The sequence below is a fragment of the Lepisosteus oculatus genome, chromosome 9 (genome assembly GCF_040954835.1).
Source record: "Lepisosteus oculatus isolate fLepOcu1 chromosome 9, fLepOcu1.hap2, whole genome shotgun sequence".
Taxonomy (NCBI): Eukaryota; Metazoa; Chordata; class Actinopteri; order Semionotiformes; family Lepisosteidae; genus Lepisosteus; species Lepisosteus oculatus.
In genome coordinates this window covers 2,241,252-2,266,770 of record NC_090704.1, presented here as the reverse complement: position 1 = coordinate 2,266,770, position 25,519 = coordinate 2,241,252, and the positions used below count along the sequence as shown (strand labels likewise).

The 25,519-nt window shown below is 41.8% G+C and overlaps 1 protein-coding gene and 1 long non-coding RNA gene across 7 annotated transcripts in view; one reads left to right on the top strand and one right to left on the bottom strand.

Moving 5' to 3' along the window:
- The window catches only part of pbx1b (pre-B-cell leukemia homeobox 1b), an 84,717-nt gene extending 68,887 nt beyond the window's left edge, over positions 1-15,830 (bottom strand). For all 6 annotated transcript variants that reach the window (XM_069193940.1, XM_069193942.1, XM_069193941.1 and 3 more), the window contains exons 1-2: positions 15,347-15,830; positions 13,496-13,569 (exon numbers count right to left, since the gene is read on the bottom strand). In XM_069193940.1, the coding sequence (XP_069050041.1) occupies positions 13,496-13,569; positions 15,347-15,537 (265 nt within the window). In that variant the 5' untranslated portion in view covers positions 15,538-15,830. The remainder of the gene's footprint in view (positions 1-13,495; positions 13,570-15,346) is intronic.
- Positions 8,450-18,105, top strand: LOC107078363 (uncharacterized). Its single transcript, XR_001479310.2, has 3 exons — positions 8,450-8,721; positions 9,727-9,863; positions 17,206-18,105. It is a non-coding gene; the product is annotated as an uncharacterized lncRNA (long non-coding RNA).
- Positions 18,106-25,519: the final 7,414 nt, after the last annotated feature.

Genomic DNA, 25,519 nt, shown 5'->3' with positions numbered 1-25,519 from the left:
AGTACTGTAAACCCCAATCCCAGTGCAGGAGTCAAACTACTGGCAGGCCTCCGCGGCTCTATAGTTGCAGTAACGTCTTTAAAAACTTTTATACAACACTTAAAGGTATAAAAACTCCCCCAGATAAATAAAATGTGTAGTATCCGACTTGCGTCTTGTTAATACAGCGTGCATTCATCACAAGGGGGAAACGAGCAGTTTCCTGTACATTACTTCACCTGACTGGCCTATTTTTTTTAAAAAGAAAAAAGGATTTGTTTTCGGTTTTATATTCTTCCACTGGCCTACAAAGCCACACACACGTTCAAACGGAGCTGAAGATGACACGGCACAGCCACCGTAATTACCAAGGCATTAAACAGATGAAGTAGGAAGTATTGTCTACTGAATCCTACAGTCATGATTAGCCATTTCAGCTCAAAACCACCTGTCTCGTTTCTGCTAGTTTCCTCAGGCCACAGCCTGGTTTCTCATGAGACAGATGTTAAGTGAAGGATAAGAGAAATAATTAAGCAAATGTCCAGGATACATCCACGTAAACATACAATACAGGACAAAACCTGGCTTTGGAGTTATTTCTGACCTTTAAGGCATATGTTGAGTGTCTGAAAATACAAAGCAAAACAAAAAAAAAAAATCACCGACACAACAATGCTGCCACAATCATTTTACTGCAAACTTGTTGTCACAGTTAATTACCAAATCACACCACAGTTATATATTTCCGCAATTAAGCTCTTAAAATATGATTAACATGTCTCAATTACGCCAGTGATAATTTGCATAATTTATAAGGAGCCCTAATTGCGCGTGAGTTCAGATTTTAAGCTTGGTAATAACAGAACACAAAATGCATTATGCCATTAGTGAAGCATGTCCATGTGACTGCCAATATATGGATTAATAATTACACTTCAGATAAAAGAAGGGAAAACCCTCAAATGTATTCTTCTAGACACTCTCACAAAATAATTATTTTTGCTATTGTATACAACCTTTTCTTTTTTCCTGGAACACAAATACATTCGGACGTTGATGAAGGAATGTTATTTTAGAACAGCTGTTCTTTTCTTACATTAAAACCATCAGCATGCAGGATGCAAGTGAAACCAAGACAGAGCTGTACTCACACAACTGCCCAGAGAAACCGAAATCCAGTTTCCAATCTTTAGTCATCGGAACGAAGCTGAAGACAACAGCAAGGATTTTTTTTTCTACCCTACCTTTTCATGCAGGGAAGACAAAAATAACTCTTTGGTAGCTTGAAGCAGTGCAAAGCCTTTGCTTTACACTCATTATTTCTCAAGTTGCTTTCATACATTTTAAATTGTGACAATTGCTCAATTAGTGCGTGTCAGGTCCTGTACTACGTACAATGTAAAATAAAAAAAGGTCTACCTAGTCGGTTCAGTGTCCTTGTGAAACAAAGGAGAGGAACGGTAAGAGGATATCACCAACTCCAGTCTCGCACAAACAGACAGGTGCTGTATAGTTGATGGGGTTGGAACTAGTCTAACAATGCATCCAGTTATATAAATTAGATCTTTGGCTCATTTCACCAACATCAGCCATTATTCTGCTGACCTCTGTAAAATACTCGCTTTTCACTCATGAAAAATAACATTACATCATGCTGCTAGTCATATTTATAAATGGGTCATCCCTGAGGCTTGAAACTTAATACTATTTAAACACAGGCTACAGCAAAAGTGGGCATTGTGTTGAAGTTCAAGAGAAAGCAGCGCAGAACTGGAGGAATGATTCTATTTGAAAACATCGTAAATTTGCTTCTTTAGCGTTTTTAAGATGTCCACATCATTTATGACAAGTAAGCCTAAATGAAAAATAAAAAAAACTCCTGTATGCTTACAGGAGCTACTACAGTATCTCCTGATTTTTCTGTCGTTAAAGAAAGCAATCTGAAAAATAAACCCATCAACTACTCCTTTAAGATGTTTTTTTTTTTAATCTCATATGAAAATACTTCCAAGGTCAAAATGATTTCATACAATGAAAGAAAGAACACACATGAAAAAAAACAGGATTATAAAGAAATGCAATCACTATAGGTTTGAGCAGAATTTGTTTTTCCACCTGAACTACAACAAAAGTTCAACCTACGTTTCTGGTACAAATACCATAAGAACCTCAGCATGTTATGGTAAAAAAAATCTCCTTGTTAAATTAATAATACATACTCAAAGTTGTAACCATTTCATTGTGCATGCTTTACAACAAACTAATAGAAATAAAATTGCTGCTTTCCAGTTCATTTGTCTGATGTCTCAGGTTTTTAGTTCACATTCAGTAAAAAATATTTCATCAGCCTTAAAAGTCAGGCTCCAGATGGTTTAAATTTTGGGCCTGACATTTCTACATTTTTTTCAAAAACCATCAGAGAGCCTTAATAATAACGGGGGAAAAAATCCATCAGGCACCCTTAATTCAAGGCTTTTTTTCCCTTAGTTTTTCACGAAACCAATTAACCAGACTTTTACTTACTATAAATAGCTGTATTAATACAGAAGAAAACCAAAAGACTCATCTCCCCGCCTCTCACTGTTCTAGTGCTGAATATGAAAACAATGCAGAACGATTGCATGCCTCTGAACGACATTGCTAATTAGAAATGGCTCTCTACTTACACTCCACAGCCCTTTGTCAAACTGCAGCTAATTGTTCTTGTGGAAAAAAGGATTAATCACCTTGCTCCTGACCTACCAACAACAATTCCCAGGAACTGACAATTTTTTTCATGCTTTAAAAAAAAATAATCTTTTTTTAAAGCAGTGCCGATAATGTTATTTTGGCGGGGAGCTGTTGGGATTTTGATTCTTTTCATCGACAGCGTGACCACATGCACATTTAAAAACACAACCGGGCTTCCTCACGAGTTCCGTCGTTATAACAGGCCGTAGTACGCACGTCAAGGCAGCGTCGGCTCTCATGTAGCTGCCCTGAAATCGGTATTTGTTCAAAAAGCAAGACGCACTGTGAAGGTGATAATCGTCTAAATGTTTGTGCGAGTCGCAGATGGGAGCTTTTTGGCAGCTCTCGAATTTCAAGTTTAAAGGGTGCCGAAGTGAAAAAAAGCACTTGGGGGCTTCCCACCCAGAGAGAAGGTGAGCTTTGTCGGGCTTGCCCCTCAGAGACAAACAAGCCGCACGTTCAAAAAGCTAGCAAAACGTCTTCTTATGAAATATTGCAGCTTCTTTATGAAAGGGTCCATTGTTCTTGAAGTGAGCTTTTCACTCCGAAGCGCTCCTTTTAATTATATAACTGAGAATAGGTACAAACGTGGATATTTCAAGTTGGAAAAGAGCTTTTGCAGGGGCAGCTAGCGAAGAGGCAGTCAGGATCAGGGGACACAAGTTCAACCAGCTCTCCTGTCTGTCCCCTCCTCCTCCATCTCATCGCTGGTAGCCAGTGCTCTCATTTTTTACACACAACATCACAGAAAGGAACAGCAGTCCTTCCCCCGAAAACAAAATGAAAATGAAAGAGGGCATCGTGTGTCAAAGGGAGAGCATGATCTCCACACCGTACTCATTTTCGATCTGTAGCAGGCAACTGACATTCCATGTCCAAACAGGCAGAACTGTAGTAACAGTGATCCAAAAGAATCGTGCAAACTGCAGCTGCAAGAGAAACCTGGTGTCCCAATCCCTTCATCGAGGCAAAACCCAAAAGAAGTGGGACAATCTTTTCAATGTAAAGTGAAAAATAATGTCTCTGAAACAGAGCCAACAAAGCCATTACAGCTATGCTGGATTCACAGTATGGTCAGAATAAAATATTGCATACTTGTGCACACTTGTCTCGCCAGCTTTTCGATTCATATCAAACAGGTTGTTGCGAACAACCCCAGCTTGCAGATATGCCATTGAAAACGACCAAAACTTATAATTAATAAAATGAATAACTATAAGAAAACATAATAATTGAAGGAGCAGCTTCACTACATACAATCAGGAAAACGCAGAGAAGTCAACCATTAGAAAGCTTAAATTGATTATTGAAAAGAAAATCACTGTCCAAATTCAGGACATACTGAATCCACAGCAACAGCCTTGTCGGGTAGAGGGAGAACACAGGAAGGGAAATTTGGGAAATCCGGTCAACTTTATTCTACATTAAGGTGAAGATGCATCAAGCCTGCAAAACGATCTGCCAATTCACTGCCTTAAGGACTCATAACGCCAAGTCAGGCAGTCAGGAATCTTGCCACAGACACCAGCATCAGCCTCTCCAATAGAAAAGGTTTTGGCAAAAGATCCACCCCCAGCTGATCACGACACACAAAACCCACTGTGGTGACCCATCCAAAAGACTCGCAAACCACGGAGATGAGCCTGACTTTAAGCAAAAAGAAGCCGAAGTCTTCTGTCAGATGATCCGAGTAGAAGACTGATGCCCAAAGATCCAGCACCAATCCAAAGGCTCCCCGAGACACTTACATTCAGAAAAGGAATATTTTTTTTAAACTGTTCCCCATCAGTGAAACTAAAGAGCACGACACGGCTCATCACGGGCTCTCTGCTCTGAACACAAGCATGCTCCTAAACCATGTCCAACATTTATGGGGAATCCCAAGAGGCTGATGGGTCTCTGGAAGACTCATGATTTAGAACCTGCCTGAGGAGATGATTTTACACACATCCGATTATGAAGTTTTACTTTCAACACCACAAGCGATTTTATTTTGATACTACTTAATCTCATGCGACAAATATCTGTTATTTCTAAATAATGATGTTTTTAATTACGTGACGTGCCTGAAACGTTGTTGGCTAAAATATTTTTCCTTCCTATCTGAGGTTTAATCAATGCACATATGCATTCTCTTCGTACGAAATACAAACTTTAACTGGAAATGAAATACCTCTTTAATTAAAGCATGAAGCTGCAAAGACAAGCAATAAAAAATTCAGTTGATCTATACTGAATGGAGAGCTAATGAAAAACATGATTAGGAAGCATACAGGATTGAAGTAAGGAAAATCACTGTTTAAAGTAATGTGAAATTAGCTAAATGTAGAAAGAAGGACCTGTAATAATCAAAACAGAATATTGCTTCAGAATAGCTGCTGAAAATTATACACCTATAAGGTAAAGTAGACTTTCGTTTGTTCAGACAAAAGAAGCCTGAAATTAGGCCAAGAACTGTCAGCGTACTTGTTAAAGAGAATTAAAACCTCAACAAAAACTTCAGATAAACGGCATTTCTACATCAGCCCGACATCCCTGGACATTAACCAAAATTCATGTAGCATACTCCAAATGACTTTTTTCAACAATTAGAGAATTCAACCTACTAATGAGAAAGACAAAGAATACTGTGCTGCTCTTAGCTCACACAGGAGCATTTGAGCTAAAAAAGCAGCACAACAGGCGATGTACATGCGTTGTATCTGGATTCTTAAAATGAGGGCATTTTGAAATAAGAGGACAAGAAAATTTTGTCTCTGACCTTTGAAGAATCAGCCGAAGAAAGATAAAGAACTGGCTCTTAAGGCCATAACAACGAAATTTCATGTAACAGACGTATGTAGCAAAAACAGTATTTTCGACAATTGGTGGCCCATCTGCCTTTCAGGCAATGACTGTACATTTATAGCTTTTATAGTCTCAAAGAAAACTATTCCACATTTAAAGTGTTACATGAAACAACATTCTGACTTTAGAAAGGTAGGACGCAGTTTGATTGTATTTGCAATATGCCTGATTTTCTGGATTATTCTGATTTTATTCCAAAAACAATCTAATTATTGCTTTGACATTTATAAGGCCTTCAGTACAGCAGAGGATTATATTATGTTGAAAAGCCTTACTATGTGACTTCAGGAACGTTTTCTTCTAGGTCTGAATGAGTTTATAGAAATGTCATTTGTTCCTTTCTAGTACAGAACGAATGTAACGTCTCAAAAGATTTAATGTTAGTCATGTTATTCAGCAGGGTGTCCATATATGCCTCGCAAGGTGCTATATCAAAAAATACAAGACAGATTTCAAATTACATTTTTACTGACCCTGCAATTAGCAACATGCATTAAGAAAAAAGCTAAAGATAAGTAGTCACTAGGGTTTCTATAAATAAATAGAGAGCTGCTGTTCTCTAAAAATAATACACACACTTAGATTAAGTATGCAAAATGGACATAAAATGTGAATTGTTCAAAAGTCATTAACAACAAAGACCACAGATAAATAGTTTTGTTAAGCTTTCCTCTTCTTAATATCAATGCACACTCAAGACTTCATTTAAAGCTTCAAAGACAATTTTCTTAAGTTGGAGAACTCCAGCAGAAAAAGCTGACTGGTTATCTAAAATAATTTATGCTACATTACTTTCCATGATCCCAAACGAACTTTACAATCCAATTTATAGTACATCTTAATTTAGTGGGAGAAAATAAGACCTCATACGGGCGGTAAAATGTGTTTTAATGAATCATACTAAATTTTACAAGAAGTTTCAGAAATGACCTTTTTCAACACTAAATATCACTCCTGTCCCTATTTTTAGAAACCGAGGTACTTTAAAAGTTTGGACAATTATGCCAACACAGCCAAATTAAACCAAAACTTAAGTCCAACAGCTAACTACAAATGACAAAACTGGCTCTTGAAGGTAACGGAGTAGACCCAAGTAACCTCTGGCAAAGTGACATGTCTAGAATTTATAACTGGCAACTGGATTAACATTTTAATTTAATCCAGACCAATGACATTAGAGACCCTGTCAAAGATTCATAAACAGGGCCGAATTGATCTCTTATCTATAAACACAAACTCTCCCCTCATAAATATTTTAATTGAAACAATGAGGATATTCGTTACCAAAATAAGTCATGTTTTTTCCCCCCAGATGTTTTGATAAGGACATACTGTCGGTCAGGTTCGGGGTTTTAGTGGCCAGCTGTTTACACAGGGTACCAGTCAGGATTAGCTTTGATCACACACCCAGCAGTGCACAGCTGCAAGGCCAAATTGTTATCAAACCTGCGCCTACCCTTTCACCTCTTAGAACCAGATGATGCTATTGGACAAAATCTGTTCACAATGAACACAACAATAACGTGATCAGATTTATCTTTCAAAAGCACACAGTTCCAAACCCGCGTCACAGCTCGCCTTTACAATTGAGAATCTTAACAAAAAAAAAGTCAACAAATACCTTTCCAGCAATAAAAGAAGATGTATATCTTAGAAGATAATCTGCTATTCTGTTAAATAAAACATCTGTTTTGTAACTGTTTTGGCATATAAATATTTTTCAATAACTAACTTATTAAAATGATACATGGTGGAGTATTTATTCAAACAAATGTTTGTTGATTTAATATAAGAATCTGATTTAAAAACTGATAAAACTAATTCAATACAAAGTCAAGAAGCAATAAATAAAAGTTTCATCTCTGCGTCTTGATCTTGGTTCTTTTACTTATATGATCTGGAGTAACATTTACATCTGATTATTTTTTTTTTAAAAGGCAGCTAAAAAGCTATTTAATAATCAGAGTTTAATAGCTGTATAAACTGAGAAGTACCAACAGCCTGATTCTATTTGCATAACAACAGATGCAGTGTACGGATGATTTTCTTATTTTAAAAAAAAAAATCTGGAAGGGAACGACTCTGGAAGAGAAATGTCTAATGAACCCTCTCTGAAAAAAAACTTGGTAATAGATTTTGGAAATTCTCCCAGAGACATTTCATAATGTTCACCCATGACATTGGCCTATAAAGTCACAGATCACGAACTGAAAAAGCAAACTACCAGAGTCACAAGTTACCGCCTCTGATAACCACTGAGAACAGTCTGAACATTTAACATGTCCTGGGTAGGTACTGTCTCACAAGTTCATGTGCCTTACTTCATGAAGTTTCTCTTTGCCTTAACATTCACCTATAAACATTAATAATCATTAAAGTAATAAAAAAGTACTCACTAAAGTCGCTACAGTCCTTAGGTGGCGGTCTTTAAATAAAACAGGAGTCACTTTGAAACAAACTTGCTAGTCATGGAAAACAGAAAGCAGCTCTCGTTTAATTTAACCTTTGTTTGTTTATGTCATAAAAGACTGCAACTGTGGAACTAATGGGAACTTCACATCACCTCACGTACTGTACATAAGCGTTACGACCCGCGCTGCATACTTCAATGGCTAAATGATTTGGACGCGATACTTTTTTTCCGCGAGTTATCTTAGAAGGTGTCTGTTAAAATAAGCGAGGGAAAAAAAAAACCCGGACCAGAATACTTGCATTCCTAAACAGCGTACTTCTTTTATTGCAACATGCGCCGTTAATTTCCTTAATTCAGAGAGGGGGGGGGGGAATAATTAAACAGCACTTTTTTAACAAAAAAGAGAAAGTGGAGGAGGGTAGTAGTGGTCTATTATCCTGCGACTGAACTTCAAAGGAAGGACACGCCGCTTTCTCCGGGTACAGGAGTGCTGGGATGGGGGCCCCCCCTCTCCTCACAACGGTCAAGGGCCAAGGCAGGCCTCTCCCGACGGGAGCAGGGCTGGGGAGCACCGGGCTGAAACCCGACACCCCCCAGAAACGGCTCACGTCGACGCGCCCGGCTCCCCTTCCCTGCCCGGTACGTGCCAGCTCCCCCCCTGCGCAATGGCTGTTGCGCGCACCGGCCTCGGCTCCCGGCGCAGGAATGAGGAACCCGGCATTCCTCGTTTCACAGAGCAACACAAAAAGCAGGTTTGGGACGAAAAGGAGCGGCTCGGGCGGGGGGAAAAAAAAGTGTGCGCTGGGGGCACAGAGGGGAAAAAAAGAAAGAACGGCTTTGGAGCTGTTTCCTTGCGGCCGGCAAAGGTTCCTTGGCAAGTGTTTATATTGTGCTACCTTCTGTGTAGCAGCGCTCCAGAGCGTCTCTAGACACACTCTCAGAGGGGGTCGAGCAGAGCGAGTCGGCCGGGCCTGGGGCTGGCCCTCGGTCCTGTTATATATACGGATCTACCGTATAAACCGTGCGCAGAAGATTCCTGCGGCAAATGCAACGTAAATCACCTCGGGATCAGGGGGTTCGCGCACTCACAGGTCACCGTACTTGCTTGCATTGGCTGGGGATTACACCCAAGAGCCCCGTGAGGCGCAGCCGAGACCCGACACAGCTCATAAAGACAGCAAAAATACATGTCTTTATTTAAATAGGAGTCCACGATGCCCCCCACCCCCTCGTGAGCTGCTTTTGCTGGTGACCCGTGCTATGCTTTCTAAAACTTTGCCCTTTTTGTTGCATTTGTTTTTTTTTTAAGTTTTGAGAATAGCAGCTCACACATAAAAGCAAAAGGACTTCAATCCCTGTGTCCTCTTTCTCCAGACACTCTCATATTCCCCCCTTCATCTGTGGTCATTTAAAGAGCACACAGTGAGTTTGCATAGTCTGTCATCAGGGATCTATACGTGCCAGCCCAAAAATCAGAAAAGAGAGAAGCTAAATCTGTCAAATATAAAAATAACTGGCATATCATCACACGGTGCTGGTCAGCATGTTCACAGTCAACACTACACAAAACAGCCATGTCTTAAATGTCACAGGATATTACAGTACACTGCATGGGAGTTAGGCTTCAGAAACAGACCTGTAACTAGTGTGGTTAAGCAAAAAAAAAAAAGAGTCAGTAACTGAAAATTCCCTTTCTGGGACCGAGCTGCGCTTGAGAAGATAAGGCGGTGCGTTTATATGGGATCTTCATCGTGCAGGTGTGTTACAGAGGGAGTGCGCACCACTGAGGCTGCGCAGTGACTCTTCTGCCCCCGCTGCTTCTCTGCACCAGCCCCAGGAAGACCACAACGAGCAGCCCAGCGCCTTCCACCTTTAAGACCGGAGCTCGGCAGAGGTAGCGATAAGTAGCCAACTGGCTTCGAAAGGCGAATACCTAAAACATAATATGTAAACTGCCTCACATATAACAAATGTTGTATATAAAAAATGAAAACTGCACGTATATATATATATGACCCAGCATGAAAGCATTCAGCAGTGAAGAAATGTAAAAAAAAAAAAGAACAAACCAGCCCCATGTGTCTTGTGCTTTTGTAAATATTTTAGGTTTTAAAACAATTTATTCCAAAGCCGAATCCAACTTTTTAGCCACCCAGCCACGGTAACGCCATGTTAGCATGACATATTTACATTACACTGATTTAGAAACTGGTGGCTTTCGAAAATCCAACTTAATCCGAACTCCCCAGCTCAGGCTCCGGGGGCTTTGGGAAGCAAAGCTTTCAGAGAACTATGCAGAGAAAACTCGGCATTTGGCAGTTTCGGACTGCGATGGTCACGAGCCAAGAAAAATGGGGACACTGCCTCCCTTTAAAGGGAACTTGTCTTGACTTTTTTAGCAAGCTTGGCGGCCAGCCTAGAAAGACAAGTCATAGTTTATTCGACAAAAGAGATTTTCTCCAGGCATCGGTAGCATACAATGAACTTTAAAAAGTATTTAAAAAAAAACACAAGATTTGTATTGCTTTTAGTTCACCTTCATTAACTACTTTATAGTCTCGTAAATCTGTTCCATTCAGAATCTTGGCAGGTGGGAGGATTTTCTGTTTCTTGTTCTCAGGTAACGCAAAAAAAAAAACCCCCGACAACATTCTATTCTGCGTTTGTGAAGGAGAGCAATCTTTGGAAAAAAAAACCTTGCAGAGATTCTATAATGTGTGCTCTTATGTAATTCCCAGCAATTTAAGGATGCATGGCAACAGTGATGGATTCTGGTGGACGGTAGGTGGGGAAAAAGGCACAGGGGGAAGACCTCCTTTTCCAAAATGAATGTCATCTCTTTTCACGATGTCTCATAAAACAAAAACACAACAGGGGGGGGAGAGAGGAGGGTTGTAGCTCACAAGTCAAAGGGATTCCCCCTACAGGGGCTCATCATTAAAAGCCAACGGCCCTGCCTGTCCGAGACAGAAAAGCAAGCTATCATACACTGCGCACTCCCAAACAAAACAGCCTTTGTGCTCCGCGTTCAGAAGCATTCCTAGTAATTAAAACTTCCTCGAGATTAATAAACACAAATACACATCCCGTCTCTTTGTCGAGCGTGCGCGCATTAAAGTCAAGTTATGTTGGATCAAAAAGCAAACTCCTTGCAAAAAAAAAAAACACAGTTGCAAAATACAGAGTGAAAGCAACGCTGCAATGCAGGTGTTCAGGCAACAACAAAACAGAACAACAACACAACAGGAAACCCTGTCTGCAAAGCCTCCGTTCCCAGTTGCCAGCAGCAGGGAGAAGTCAGGGCAAGCCTTCAGGAAAAGGTCCCAGTCACTTTGTTCTCCATCTGGATACGAACTCTGGATGAACCCAGCAAAGCACCAGGGAGTGAAACACTCCGCATAACTCTTTCACTCCTCCGAAAACCTCGCTGAACAACACAAAAAGCAGAAGAAAGCCACAGGCCAAAAGGCTCCCTGCTCTCCTGAGACAGGGCTCGATTCACACTGAGTTACGGGCAGGGGGGGTTCTTCAATAAAACTGCATGCCAGTACAGCATCCTTAAACAAAACTGTTAGCAGTGGCTGGGTTCCAGCCTTCACTTCACAGCAATGAAGTCTCAATAAATTCAGCTTTGGGGCTAATTAGGAGGGAAATACAGGGCCGCTTCGTAAAAACAGCACCTATGCTCCCTTTTGCCCCAAATTTTGGTGATACTTTACCAACCGCACAACCAGTGCTTTCATTGCAGGCCCCGAGACCGCTGCGGTTGTCTCAGTAAACAAGATCTCAGAGCGTTTCTTTGTATGATGCTCTGCGAAGAAAATTAAGAAAAAAATGAGGCCAAAAGACCGTCTATATTGGTCTGTAGAGCGCAACATCTCAGTTGTATCAATTTCAAAAGTGTCAACATAAAATTATTTAGAAATACGACTTCCATATTCCTCACAATGTCAGCAGGTCTGCTCTTAGTGTCATTATACCAGCTACTTGTGCCTTCATAACACACAAATGGAGGAAAAACAGATGTAAATGAAACACACTGAGCAGAATCCACAGCCTACATGTACAGTAAACATTTTCACATTGTACACGGTAATCTGGGCCCACACATTTCATCATCTTCAGCTCTGAAAGTCTTACACTTTGCATTTAATAACATAATTTAATAAAACTTCGAAGACAGCATTAGATCCCCTCTGGCGTACATGGAACCAAACAAAAAGCTCAGCTAAACGAGGGAAATAAAAAAAAAACTGCGCGCACACACAATCCAGGGAGCTGATCCTTAAGCTTCCGTCAAGCTCAGGGAAGGGAGCTGAGACTCCAAGGTAAATTTCACACGTTCTGTTTCCCGGCATTGCAGGTGAACAAATGTCACCAAATCCCCTCTCCCCACAGCGCTCGCCGAACAGCCAACCCCAAAACAAATGGCACCAAATCCTTCAAAAATATTAATCAGCCACTGAGCACCCACACCAATAAAGGAGTACATCACTCATGAAGGGCGCATGGTGCTGGGATTTGGGAATTCCACAGATCGTTAAACAATAAATGCCAAAGTTCTGAAAAGGGAAACCGACAGCGTCTCTCTCCAGCCATCCGAGACTTTTATTAATCGTCAAAGGTCGTTTAAACTCTTGCAAAAAAGGGCGACAGGTACTGCTTCTTTTTTTTTTTACAAAGCTCATTACACTGCATAATCAGCAGCTGCAAAAAAAAAAACTACCATTGATTTTCACTTAAACAGTGGATGAACATGGTCTTATAATAGAGTATACCCACAGAGCACGTGAAATAAAAATATTACCCATTCAAATACGCGGAGGGCCGCATTCAAAGTGAAAGCTTAAATTCTCACCACCATGGAAAACGGAAGATTATGCCTCTTGATTCTCTTGGATGTCGTGAGGGGCTGAAGGCCCTTGTCTGTTGTGTCAGCTGCAAACCTCACTACCACGCTAATGGATCGTGACACCTCGGTGCCCTGTTTTAATCTGGAGCTGCCAAGCAAATGTTTTACCCCGCTGTATTGCCTATATACTGTATTTAAAGATTTGGTGTTTTTTTTTCGCTCGCTTATTGTTCATAATGCTGTAGTCCCCACAGAGCGAAATACCAGACACTCATTTTTTTCGATTCATGTCAGGCTCTTAAAATAGTATTTTTGCACGGATTTTGCACGAGTTCTGGCCTATTCACTGAAAACAAACAAAAAAACAAAAACAAATCCAGCCTATAATGTTAAAGAAAAACCTGCTATCTGTCTCTGTGCATAGCAAATACAGTCACACGCCTTTTTTTAAATAATTCCAAGTAGCAGGGCGCACCTAAATCTAACCTAAACTCTCGCCACGTCGACCTTCCAAACTTATCAAGCGGGCATTAAAGATCTTTTTGGGATGGGGGAAAAAAAGTCGACAAAGCCTCCACACTCATCGCCATACTGTAAACACCGGGCAATGTGCACAGCCGCAGCAGTTACCGCTCGAAACGTCCAAGAAAGCTTTTTGTTTGCTTGCTTTTTACCTGTTTTCTCCTTGATTTCACACAAGACGTTGAAAAGTGCAGGTTTCATTCTGTGGCAGTTCAGCGCGTGCTTCCTGCAACGAGAACAGAGGGAGGCTCACGCGAGTCCGCGAGTCCACGGGACACGCTCATCCATAAGGGTCCGTCCGGAAGACACAGACAGCCTGATCATCATATATATATTAAATATGTCACATTGTTGATGGAAGACGTTTCAAAAATTGTTTACACAGCAACCACAAATACACCGGAATATGCACGGAATATTTCACAAAGCACATGAACTGGTAATAATAATAATAATAATAATAATAATAATAAAGCTATTATTGTTATTATGTTTCACTCAATTTAAGGTACTTTTGCACAGATACTATATAACTAAACTAGATTCTTGAAACATAATCCATTTTTATTAATACTCATCTTTTTACAGAAAAACTGACTTCTCCACAGACAACAACTGGACGCACCGATTGAAGGCCATTCAACAGCTAACGCAAATCCACACTCACCATTTTAATTTTATTTGCCTTTTATTACATTAAAAAATATATTTTTTTAATGTACCTTCGAAAACACAGCTTAAAAGCACGGGCATTATTTTTCCGTTTAAAAGCTAAAGGCATTTATTGCTTTATTCTAATAATTGTTATTAAAATAATATTAGTAAAACAAAACCTGAAAGAATACAGTTATGTTTATTTTGATTTGTAATTTAAAATGATTTTACGCCCCTCATAACCTTTCATGTGTTAGGGAAATAATATTTATTCGTATTATTATTATTCACTTAACTGTATCGTTTACCTTTTTAACCTTTAGTTGCACAATGTTTTACTGTTGCATATTTTTAATAATTTATATTTATAGGGCAGCTTTAAATAACCGTGGCTCAACCCGAGTGTTTACAGAAAGCATTTCTGCGTGTAACAGAGTCGCTAAAGACTTCCTTTCAATTTATGTTTCCGTGAGTGTGTGTTGATAGCATATTTTTACTGTCCGCTACAGACTGTTTCTATAAACAATACAGAGGGATTAAACACGTGTACGAGTTTCCGTTTCCACTCTCTTCTTACATTAGAAACCTACTGTGCTCTGTTTTTGTTGCTGTTTTTCATTCTTCCAAGTGTTTTTGTCCTAAACGAAGCACAAAAGTTGCGATTGCTTTATTTATTCCGTATCTGCGATCTGTGGCATAGGTTACGTATTTTTTTGAAGTGCAGGAAAAGCACGATTACTTTTGAAGATCGTTAGTAAATGGACTGCTTTCGAGACATTTTTATATATCTTTTCAGCTTGTGTCCGTCCCCACAGCACTGCAAAACCCCCCGTGTTACAGACGCACGTTTCTGCGGCTGCATTGATGCCCGACGCAGGGAGAAATTATAAACTGTTAAAGGGATTTAGATTTGTAATCTCCCTAAACACCCCCCGCACAAGCCAGGGCAATGCGGCGCCTTGCCTATTTATACTTAAGGAAAATAAAACACGAAAATGGAATGACAGCTATCAATCCCGTGATGGACTGCTCGCTGCTGTTCCGCTGCAGCCGCACAAAACACGACAGACAGCTACTGTAGGTGTTCTGGAAAAGTTTAAATTTTAACTACACGACAATCGGGATTGAAACACCCCCCGTCGCTGAAAGCGCAGTCGGGTATCTTTTTCGTGCGCTGCTGGAGGGCGTACGGTACAGTAATTGCAAGTGTTTTAGGATCCATGATTTAGCTGTAATTGTCCCTGTTGGGCATCCTAGGGGAAATGTCAGTTTTTCCTGCCTCTTTTATTATTATTTTTTTGTAACGCGTCCCCGGATACGCACGCTGGAGGTAAAGGCGAGCACGGTACCTGGCCTGCGCCTCGTCCAGACTTTGGTCTGTGATGGTCATGATTTGCTGTAAAATGTCACCAATGTCCTGTTTCCTTCCTCCCTCCCCGTCCGCGCCTCCCGATCCGTCCTGCATGTGCTGGGACAGGCCGGGGTGCCCCGCCATCCCTACTCCGGCGTGAGAGTGCATCAGCCGCGGCTGATCGTCCATCTCCAGCCCGTCCTCGCCTCTCCGCCGCGTTTGGGCTCCAGGCAACACGCACTTATCCCGAAAGGCAGGAGGAGAAGCCTTTACAAATTCCTCCGGATCTCTCTCTCTCAATCTCACTCTCTCTCTTTCTGGGAGAAAAGCAGAAGACGCAAGCCCCTATCTCTCTCTCTCTCTTCCTCTCTCTATCTTTCTCCCCAGCTGGTCTGAGTGAAATCTGATCTGAATTGCAGGTTTTAGCCACTCCTGCTCTGCTCTGCTCTCTCACCCCCCCCCCACCACTAACACCAACACAACCTCCCCCCCCCCCTCCAAAAAAAGAAAGGTTCAACTTTAACTTAAAAAAAAAACCCTGCGTGCCGATTCCTGATTAATACCGGCCCCCGGGAAAAAAAGCGCAAACTTTTTTTTTCCTGTTTTTCTTATCCTCCAAGAGCTGCCGTTCGCAGTTGCGATGCAAAAAAAAAAAACAACGGAAAACCCGACCCCCTCCAACCACCACCACCACCACCCCCTTTTCCGCGACCAGGCTCAGCCGCCGTGCGTTTCTGCTCGCCTTTGCTTTTGTTTCGCTCCGGACTGGCAACTGGCACATAGCAGGAGTATGGAGCCCCGGCCCCGCCCTCCCCGCAGCCTCATTGGCCAAGGAGAATGCCTGGGCCCCGCCCTCCCCGCACCCCCCCACCCCCCCGACGGGAGACGTCAGGCCGGAGGCAGGCAAGGTGGGGTACAGGAGCGCAGAGACGGGGTGGCGACGATCCGAGAGGTGCTGGACCTGAACTTGGAAATGAAGCGCAGCCCCCGGACGCCAGAGGCCGGCCCTTTTCACACCTGTGGCCTTCTTCTAAGCAATAACACCCCCCCCCCCGCCGCCCCCAGCCCCCTGCAGCCCGTCCGCCCCCCCCAGCCCATATTCACCGCACAAAAGCGCTCTCTCGTTTTTAGTTTTATGGTTCCCGGCCAAGGAGTTCACAAGGAGCGATGCTTCATTTCCCGATTTCTTTTACATGTACACATGAAACAAACATGAAAGAAAAAAAAGCTCCCCATTGTTTGTTTTTTTAAAAGTTATATTTTATTACACAGCAGTGGCACATTTCAGCTCCCAGGTGTACAGGAGAATGGGGGGCCCTTCACCGGGGGCCCACCGGGGTCTCTGTGATTGGTGCTCGGCCGTCTCGCCGGGCCCGAGCCTGACCCGGCTGAACTGTCCGCCAGGAGGCCCCAGAGGACCGGTCTGACCCAGCGGACCCTCCGGCTGTGACAGGGGCGTCCTCGGGCACCGGTCAGCAGACCCCCCCCCCCACTGGCTCCGCTGCCACCAGCTCTCAGTGAACAGAGAAGCGGACAGCCACCGCTCAACGCCACCGAGGGGGGGGGAGACCAGGAGGGTCTTCCTTCCGAACGGACAGGCGGAGTCATCTCGGCGACGGACCGGTCTCTGCCCCCAGTCCTCGCCGCCAGCCCCGTTTCCTGGGCGTCTGTCCACAAAGAGACGTACGGCATGTCGCACTGGGTCAGAGCTGCTGAATAGTAAAACAACGCATCCGAGCGCTGTAAGAATCTCACCGAAAGGATTTGCTCTTTAGAAAACAGCTCCCTCAGGATCGGCTCCTATCAGTCTCCTCCTCGGTGCTCCTGTCTGTCACCGTCCTTCTCTCCTTCCTCCAGATCCCATCTCCATGCCCACGTCTCCTCTCTCCTCGGCCTCTCACGCTGCCCCCGCGGTGGAGCCAGTCTCCCGGGGGCATCAGGGCTGCGCCACCTCCAGACGCCCCTGCTCTGCCCTCACCTGCTGCAGCTGTAGGGGCCCGCAGTGCTCCACTGAGCTCCGGACACGTCACTCTGCCGGCCATTAAGTCACTCTTAAAGAACTGTTTTGCATCGACGGATAAGTAGATAAGTAAATTAATAAGTAAATTAGATGTCAGATAAGTAAATGAATGATGGCTGAAAAACGAGCAACTTTCCGGTGCAGGGCTTTTTGTGATGCAGACTTTGCTTGAATAGGGCCTGAGAAAAAACAGGGGGTACCCAATACTATCCCATCAGGTGAACCCCCCTATTAAGCCAGTGCTTGTAATGGGGGGTCTCTCTGCAAGAAAGTGTAAATGGGTGGAGTAGCAAAATTAGCAAACTGCCATTGTGAAGTAACCGTAATACAACAGGAAGAGAGTCTAATGATAAAGAACACAGGTAAGAACAAAGTGTATTTAAAAAAGACAACACATGCGCTTTATACAGAGGGTTGTGGGAGTATAGAACAAGCTACCCAGACATGTTGTTGAAGTTGATACCCTGGCTTCCTTCAGAAAATGGCTGGATGAGATCTGGGGATCAATTAACTACTGACTGAGCTACCAAAATGGCCTTGTCTCATCCGCAAACCTTATTTTCGTCATTGTAGTGGTTATGATAACCAACCACGAGCAACAGAGGGTGAGAGTGGCTTATAGCCCATGATTCAGACACCTTGTGGCCTATTTGCTGGCTTGTTGAAACTCAGCATACAAATGCACAATATGTCTTCAGCGCAATGCACTAACATGCAATAAAGGAAACCTCTGATTATGTGTTGGCTAATGACATCAGTCAACTAAGCCGGACTCTATTTGGAACAGACTGAGAGCCCACTCACAAGGGACATGACATTATGTACATTTATTCTAATAAAACATAAGGGCCTTCATTTGCAATGTATATCCACATAGAAACAAATGATCTAGGAGCAACCAGTTTTGCATCAATGAGCTCAGTATACAGAGAGTCCAAATTACAGGGACTCATGCTCCAAGAACCACGTATGTAGCTACAACCCATTAGATATTCAATACAATTTATTTTAATCTTCTACACTATTGGACAAATGGGTCTTCATTTACAAGGATATAACGCTGAAGATGTTAGGAACACAGAACACATTGTAACCTTTGCGCTGGTAAATACAATTGTATTATTAGTAATATCATTACATTATGATCTGCTGTTTTATGTTCAAAGGCAAGTTTGGTTCTGAACTGAGGACATAGCTCAACCAACCAACCAAACGCAAAATGGAAAATGAAAAAATGCTAGTAATAATCCAACCCAACACGAATTAAGTTCAACCACAATACAAAGCCGCTTTTCCATATTGTGCGTATTCGGTTCTAGTGAGTGCTGTGTTAGTCTTTGGCATTCCGGTTTTAAAATCACTTAGGGCTGTATCTCAGGCAATGGTCAACCCATCCTTGACTCCACAGAGCCACTGAAGACACATCAGTGGAATTCTGCATCCACACGTCTCCATTTCCAAAACACCTCGCTCACCCCTGTGAAGAACCAAGTCCAAATACGACAGCCTGGAACAGTGGTAGTGGTCAATTAAAAACATGCATGGCCGATGAAAGTCGTTTCAAGAAGAAAACTAAATTATTTATTGGAGTCTTTATTTGCATACAAAGATCTAGTGTCTGTCAGTTGGGTACTCTGTCGTGGGGTCAAATGACTCTTCATCTACCGAATCTGGGATCAGATTTGCCCGAGATCTATTCACATAGAGATGTGTCTGTCAAAGTGTTCTGAAATGCTCATTTACAGTACCTGTGGTTTTGTCGTATAGACCAGGGGCAGTTATCTGCACTCCCTTTTGCATTTATTCAATGCTGAATTCACTACATTGAAGTCAATTGTTTGTTTCTATGAATGACAACATCTACGTATCTGAAAACAAGGGTACTGATTAACCACCCCTGATTTTAGCCATCCCCTCACAATACACACTGTTTCTTTAAATCTAACAGGAGGCTGCAAGAGCTGCACCAGCAACAGTCAATACCAATTGCCACAAACAAATCAATATTCTCTGATGACTTTGTAGTGCGAAAAAAATACCCACAATTTAAGGAAAAGATTGCTTGAAATGATTTAATGGCTAGCTTTTACAGGAAAAAAAGAAAAACTAATAACATATCTTTTTTTTTTTGCAGTAGCAACTTGCAATTACAAATATAATACGGAATACTTTCAGTGGTGTAGCTGTTATATTTGATCCTGAACTGTATTGTCCATTGCGCTGTAATGTGCTAGAATTGCCCGATGTCTCGAGAGACCTGCTGCTTGGACTGGCTCTGTTGAGCAGAACACCAGTGCAGAGTACAGTCCTGGCACGTCCACCTGTTCGCTTTCAAGAAAGGACTTATCATTTTATCCCACATACAAGTTTGCAACACCTTGAAAATATTTTCATCGAACACTGAGCATACAAGACCAGGAATAGTTTTTATCATGCAAAACAAATGCATTTTACACTAAACCTTCCTCCAGTTTGAGACCCTGTGCCAATCAGGTTCTGAAGTTCAGTTTATTTGCAACCAGCTGTCCTTCTGTAGCTCTTGTTTCAAGCTACAGATATTTCACCTTTCAGAATATCAATCTTGACCTAAGGCAGCCTTGGAGAAATAAATTCCCAATGGTTCAGATCCAGAAGCCTGGGTACCCACTGGGTCTTTTGTTGTGGGATCTCCTATACTACCAACAAGAGCTGTTGACTGTGTTAGACTTCCCCACTACACATAATTACTACAGCCTCCTGCAGTGTTTCTTGTGGTTTTGTGTTCCATATGGTCTTTTTGTACTGATACCAATCCATTTCATTTCATTCTGTACTGGTATTGTTGTCGTAATTAATATACCTGCAGTTTCTTCCTTACACATGAAATAGCTATTGCACCAGTACTTGTATAATGTTATATAGACATAATGAAGATATTATTACCTTTTGATTTCTGGTTCATTAATCTGGCTAGTAAATTAATTTGGATGCCATCCCTGCAATGACTTGTTAAAAGTCCAGACTAGGTCTTCCGGTTCATACTGCAGAATACAAACAATGTCCCATTATCTCCCTCCAGATCAAAGTGGGGGAGTGCTTGTCTTCCTCCTACTGGAGATTCTGTTTTACTGAACACAAAAGACAGCTCAGATGACCCCGGCATCAAGAAGAGTCTTGAACACCTGTTCATTTCCTGCACTAGAAAGCTGCACATACAGGCATGATATTCTCCACTGAAGGTCGTCTTGTAGCCCAGCTCTGATCAAATCTAAGCTGACAATGTTGCAGTTGGTAGTGGATCAGTTGACATTCTTCGGTGCTTCAGACAGGATTCCACCCTTGAAGCCTCAGGTCATTTTCATAGTGCAGTGTATGTCTGTGCATCGGTACTTTCCTCTTGATTTGACTGTCTCATTTTCTGCAGTGAGTGCTCAGGGTTACAGAGTTCTCTTCTTCAGGGTTGTAGAGAAGGTTGTACTGTAAGTACGTTAGAAACAAGAAGTGTGTAGTTTTCCCTGTAGCTGGACAGGGATGAGACAATAGGCAGTCAAACCTATTACATTCGTGATGATCTAATATTGTACCAGTAAGGGAGGGGCAGATCTATAACATTCCTTGGACTTATTCAGTTTGATGGGGCCTAATAACATGAGAATATTCACACGTGTTTACCTTATGTCAGGGAAATACGGTGCTGCCCTCTCATTCTGCAGCAGAACTGTGGAAAAGTACAGCTGAGTATTGTTGGTATTAAAAATTGCTTCTATGAATTTTTAAAGAATTACACTGAAGGCTGTTTCAAATCATTAGGATGTCACCACGCATTTGTCAGGCTTCTAAGCAAACAAATACCCCTCCGACATCAAAAACTCATTAATCACGATTAAATAGGATGGGGGAGATTGAACAAAGAAGTTCAGTTTTGAATATTCTGAATGTAAAACTTTAGCGCCGTGCTTCAGAATGGGTTAACTCCTCGTGTAGATTATTTCTGACACGATCTGGTACCTAACGTATTTTTATTTGCACATATAAAAATGTGCACATAAGGACAGCATGATGGAAAAGTATGCTAATGCTTATATTGGACAGGAAGGAGGCCTGTTATTAAGGAAATGCTTGTCTCTGTTGCCTAAATTCGAATGCAAGCTGATTTAATGTGTATGATAATGATTTCAGCCTAAAGGCAGTCTAGGCTATGGAACTGTGAAGCTGTGTCTTTCTGTTATTATCATTATCATCATCATCATCATCAGCAACAACAGCAGCAGCAGCATCATTTTGTCTGTTGACATTTCAATAATTAAACAGAAAAAACAGAAACTGAAGAAAAATACACAAATCTATAATCTGCAAATAACTGTACAAAGAAACGTCTTTGGTTACATATGGACCACTGTGTTTCAGCCCCCTGTTCACCATGATACAAGCCTTTCACGGAGCAATTGTGAAAAATGAAGAAAAATTGTATTTTGAAACAAAAGCATATGGGAACCATTGTTTGCATTCTTTCTGAGGGTTATGTGAAGCAGCGGACTTTTCACTTGCTTTGAAATGAGCATAAAGCTTGCAGAACTACTGAAATAGCAATGCGTATTTCATTCACATCAAGTGTTCTAATACAGTTGACTGTTTTTTAATATTTAAATGATGTTTTAAAGCAGGGGTCTCCTCCAGCCCTGTCCCCTAGGCAGTTCCACTGCAGCAAGATTTACAGGATGACATTAAATCATCCATTTTTAAAGACTTGAAACAATTGCATTGTGGCCAGTTGCAGGTGATTTGTTAAACGGAGTAATTAAGGCATTTTTTAAACAGATACTGTCAGTTCCTAAGGGTCAGAGATACATTAATTGAACATACTAGCTGCATAATTCATCAGTATCTTCGAAGTGTTCCCCATCTTTAAAAATGTAATTTCGGGTGACAAACGAATTACTGGATTGATGCTCTCCTGGAAAAGGGCTGCTTCCATCGAGCGGAGTGAGCAAACACTTTTTTGTGCTCTGTATATATCTGAGCCTGCCCTCTATTAAGCAAAAAGAAGACGCTCTTAAAACCGAACATAACTGAACTGTGAACATAACATTCAGTCCACATGGGATTACTTGATTAAGCAGCGCTCGATGAGCCTGTGCACAGTGTAGGGCAGGAGGTAAATCAGAAGTGAATTTAGATTGATGGGACAGTGGCTGTTGGAGAGGTTAACTGACAATTGGAACAAAATGAGAAGAAAGACTCTTGATGTAGAGTGAGGGCACTGGGCAGTACCAGGGAAGCAGTATGTGTGAACCTCAGATATACTCAGCTCTGGTCTTGAAGGGATCGGGAGGAGGCAAAACCTCTTCCCAGATGTCTCCTTCGGACGGCCATGAGGAGGCTTCGGTGATCGCGAATGCAGATCATAGCCAGGTGAAATGAGTCTTTCATTCTATCTCAAATACCCGCGACCTAACCAACTGTAGGTGGCAGACTTACAAAGCATAATCGCATTGGATGCCTAAATGGTCTTGTTCCACACAAACACTGAACACTGCAGAGAGGGGCCCACCAAAGTGCTGGACTAAAGTTCCCTGGCAGAAATGAAAAGGGAGACAAGCACAGATATAAGTTTTGCTACAGACACTTCCTGAGGGGAGTGAGCAGCTGAATTGCTCAGCTGGTTATTTCCTATCGCCTGTACGAGGAATGCTGGAGCCCAGAGCACCTTCCTGAGAACTATAATTTCTAATAGAAACACCTGCTGAGAGAAAGCAGACTGGAGCAGGTGTGAGCCTCCTTGCCTCCACAGCCGGCTGGTGTCTGCAGCTAGCTACTCTCTGAACCCCGTACGTCTCCTCCTTTAAAACAAAGAGGAGCCAATGGCACGTGATTGTGTACACACGCAATAATATCAAGCACCCGGATCACACAGTTCTACGGCTGAGCTGTCTAGTGAACCTGCAATGCCTTCCTGGCCATCCAGACTTTGTGGAGAGTCAGCAGACAGCCTTCACTGCTGTGGGCTTCCTTTGCCCAGACTTTTTTAGATATCCGCTGTTTTAGAATCTGGCTCTTGGGCAAAAATCACAGCGGCTTTGCACAGCTGGAGACATTCTATGAGTATGGACGCAGACAGGGTAACCTTTTCATCATTACAGCTCCAGAAGGAGACACACACACACAAAAAGACAAAACCGTGATCCAAGTCCTTCACCCCAATGTCATGATGAACACAATAGCATTTCCCCCTCAGGTTCTGGAAGGGTAAACAGAAAACGCAGGTTAAATGGTCACAAAGGGACAATTAGCAGTACTGAAGCATGCCGGTTTCATTTAATCAGTAAACTAGAGCTCTGTATAGAAATTCTTTTAGCATTCACCGTGAAAACACTGAGAGAACTACACGGCATTGTGTGTGGTAATGGAAAATAGCTGAAGAAAAAGAATGTCAAAACCATTTAATTAATCAAATATGCTGAAATGCTCTGGGAGCTTTATTGAATTGTGTAAATCAGCCCTAGAAAAACATTTTATAAATAGCACAATAAGCCTAGGAACACTGTACTTACTACATCCCACTATCCATCTAAACTCTTTATGCAGTTCAGGGTCAAGGGAGCCAGAGCCTTTAATCCACAAGTACATTTTGACTTTGGGAGGAAACCGGTGCACAGGGAGAACATACAAACTCCACACAGACAACACCCAGGAATTGAACTCCGGGTCCCAACACTGTAAGATAGCAATGTTAACCACTACTTCTGTAAGATCATATGTTTTAATATTTGTAATAACATCTAAGAAATCCTTATGTTCCAAATTATGGTACAAGCAGTTCAAAAAGGGAAAAACTGGACATTATAGTCAAATATCCACTGAAGCAGGTCTGGATACGTTCTGAGAGGGGACTGTTGTTCAGAAATAGGGCATTAGAAGATCAACAAGGGACACACTGAACAGTAAGGAATACACAATTGCGCTGTACCATGTATATTTATAGTAAAAAGCACACTGTAAGGACTGTCATGCTGATTGTAGCTTTCACTCAAACACCCCAACCCCCAAGACCTTGGCAGAAATATTTTCTCTCAGTGTTGATGTTTCAAAACCGGGGCCATTGATAATCCACAGGACTGTGACATCAACAGATAAAGAACTTGCACTGTTTGAAGAAACTACTCAGGCTCTTCAAATCCCTTTCCTTCAAATGTTAATCCTTTCCTTTTCCCCAGATCTACTGCTGTATTAACTCTGCGAGTCTAGTAAGAAAAATATTTATACTTTTGCTTTAAATATTCTTGCTCTCGGGAGATTCATTTCATCTTACATTTGTAAGCAAATATTTATAACCTGAAAATCCATAGCACTGAGTTTTATCTTGTTGGTGAAGATAAGACCCCAGACTTGGGAAAGACATGGTCCGGCACTTTAACACAAAGATCTGGAAGGATTTCTGTGACCAGACAATACGAAATACCTCCCTATTGTCTCAATCAGTTTTGCTTCAGTTTCCAAACCAACCAAAACATTTTCACGGCATCAAAGAACTACTAATCACTTTTATAAGTACAGGCTTGCAGCTGCATTGAGTTTGTTGTGTGTCTCCCAGTTCACCAGTTAAAGCAATGATCATTTCATTGAAAACATCTTGGGTTTTTTTCCATAAGTGGCAGAGTACAGGGAAGTATCATATTTTAGAGGACCTTATTGATTTCAAAAGGCAATGATTCTAAACTCTTAAGCAGATAGAGTGTCTCTTTTCAAATGCATTGGTTTCCCAAACCATTTAAAGTGCTATTTTCTAACTCATGGTCTCCCGATACAACAGCTGGGCAAAAACCAATCAATCAGTCAATACTGGAAATGATCCATCAGTCCCAGTAAGAAGTCCCTGTTGTTCAGTGGGACGGAGTTTACTGATTCAAGGCTCACTCAAACAGATTCGTTTAATGGGCAGCTGTGTACTTCAAGCATTCCATTCTTTGTATCAGAGAGGGCAGAAAATAAAATGTATATTAATGTGTCTATATTTATGTATATAAATGAACACATCAAAACATATGTTGGATAGTATGGTTGAAGTGTTAAAAAGGATTTGAGAAATGTATTCTAAGTAAAATGTAATTCCAACAAGAACCGGTAAAAGCTGGTAATGAATAATGAGAATGAAAAAAGATAATGAATTTTGTG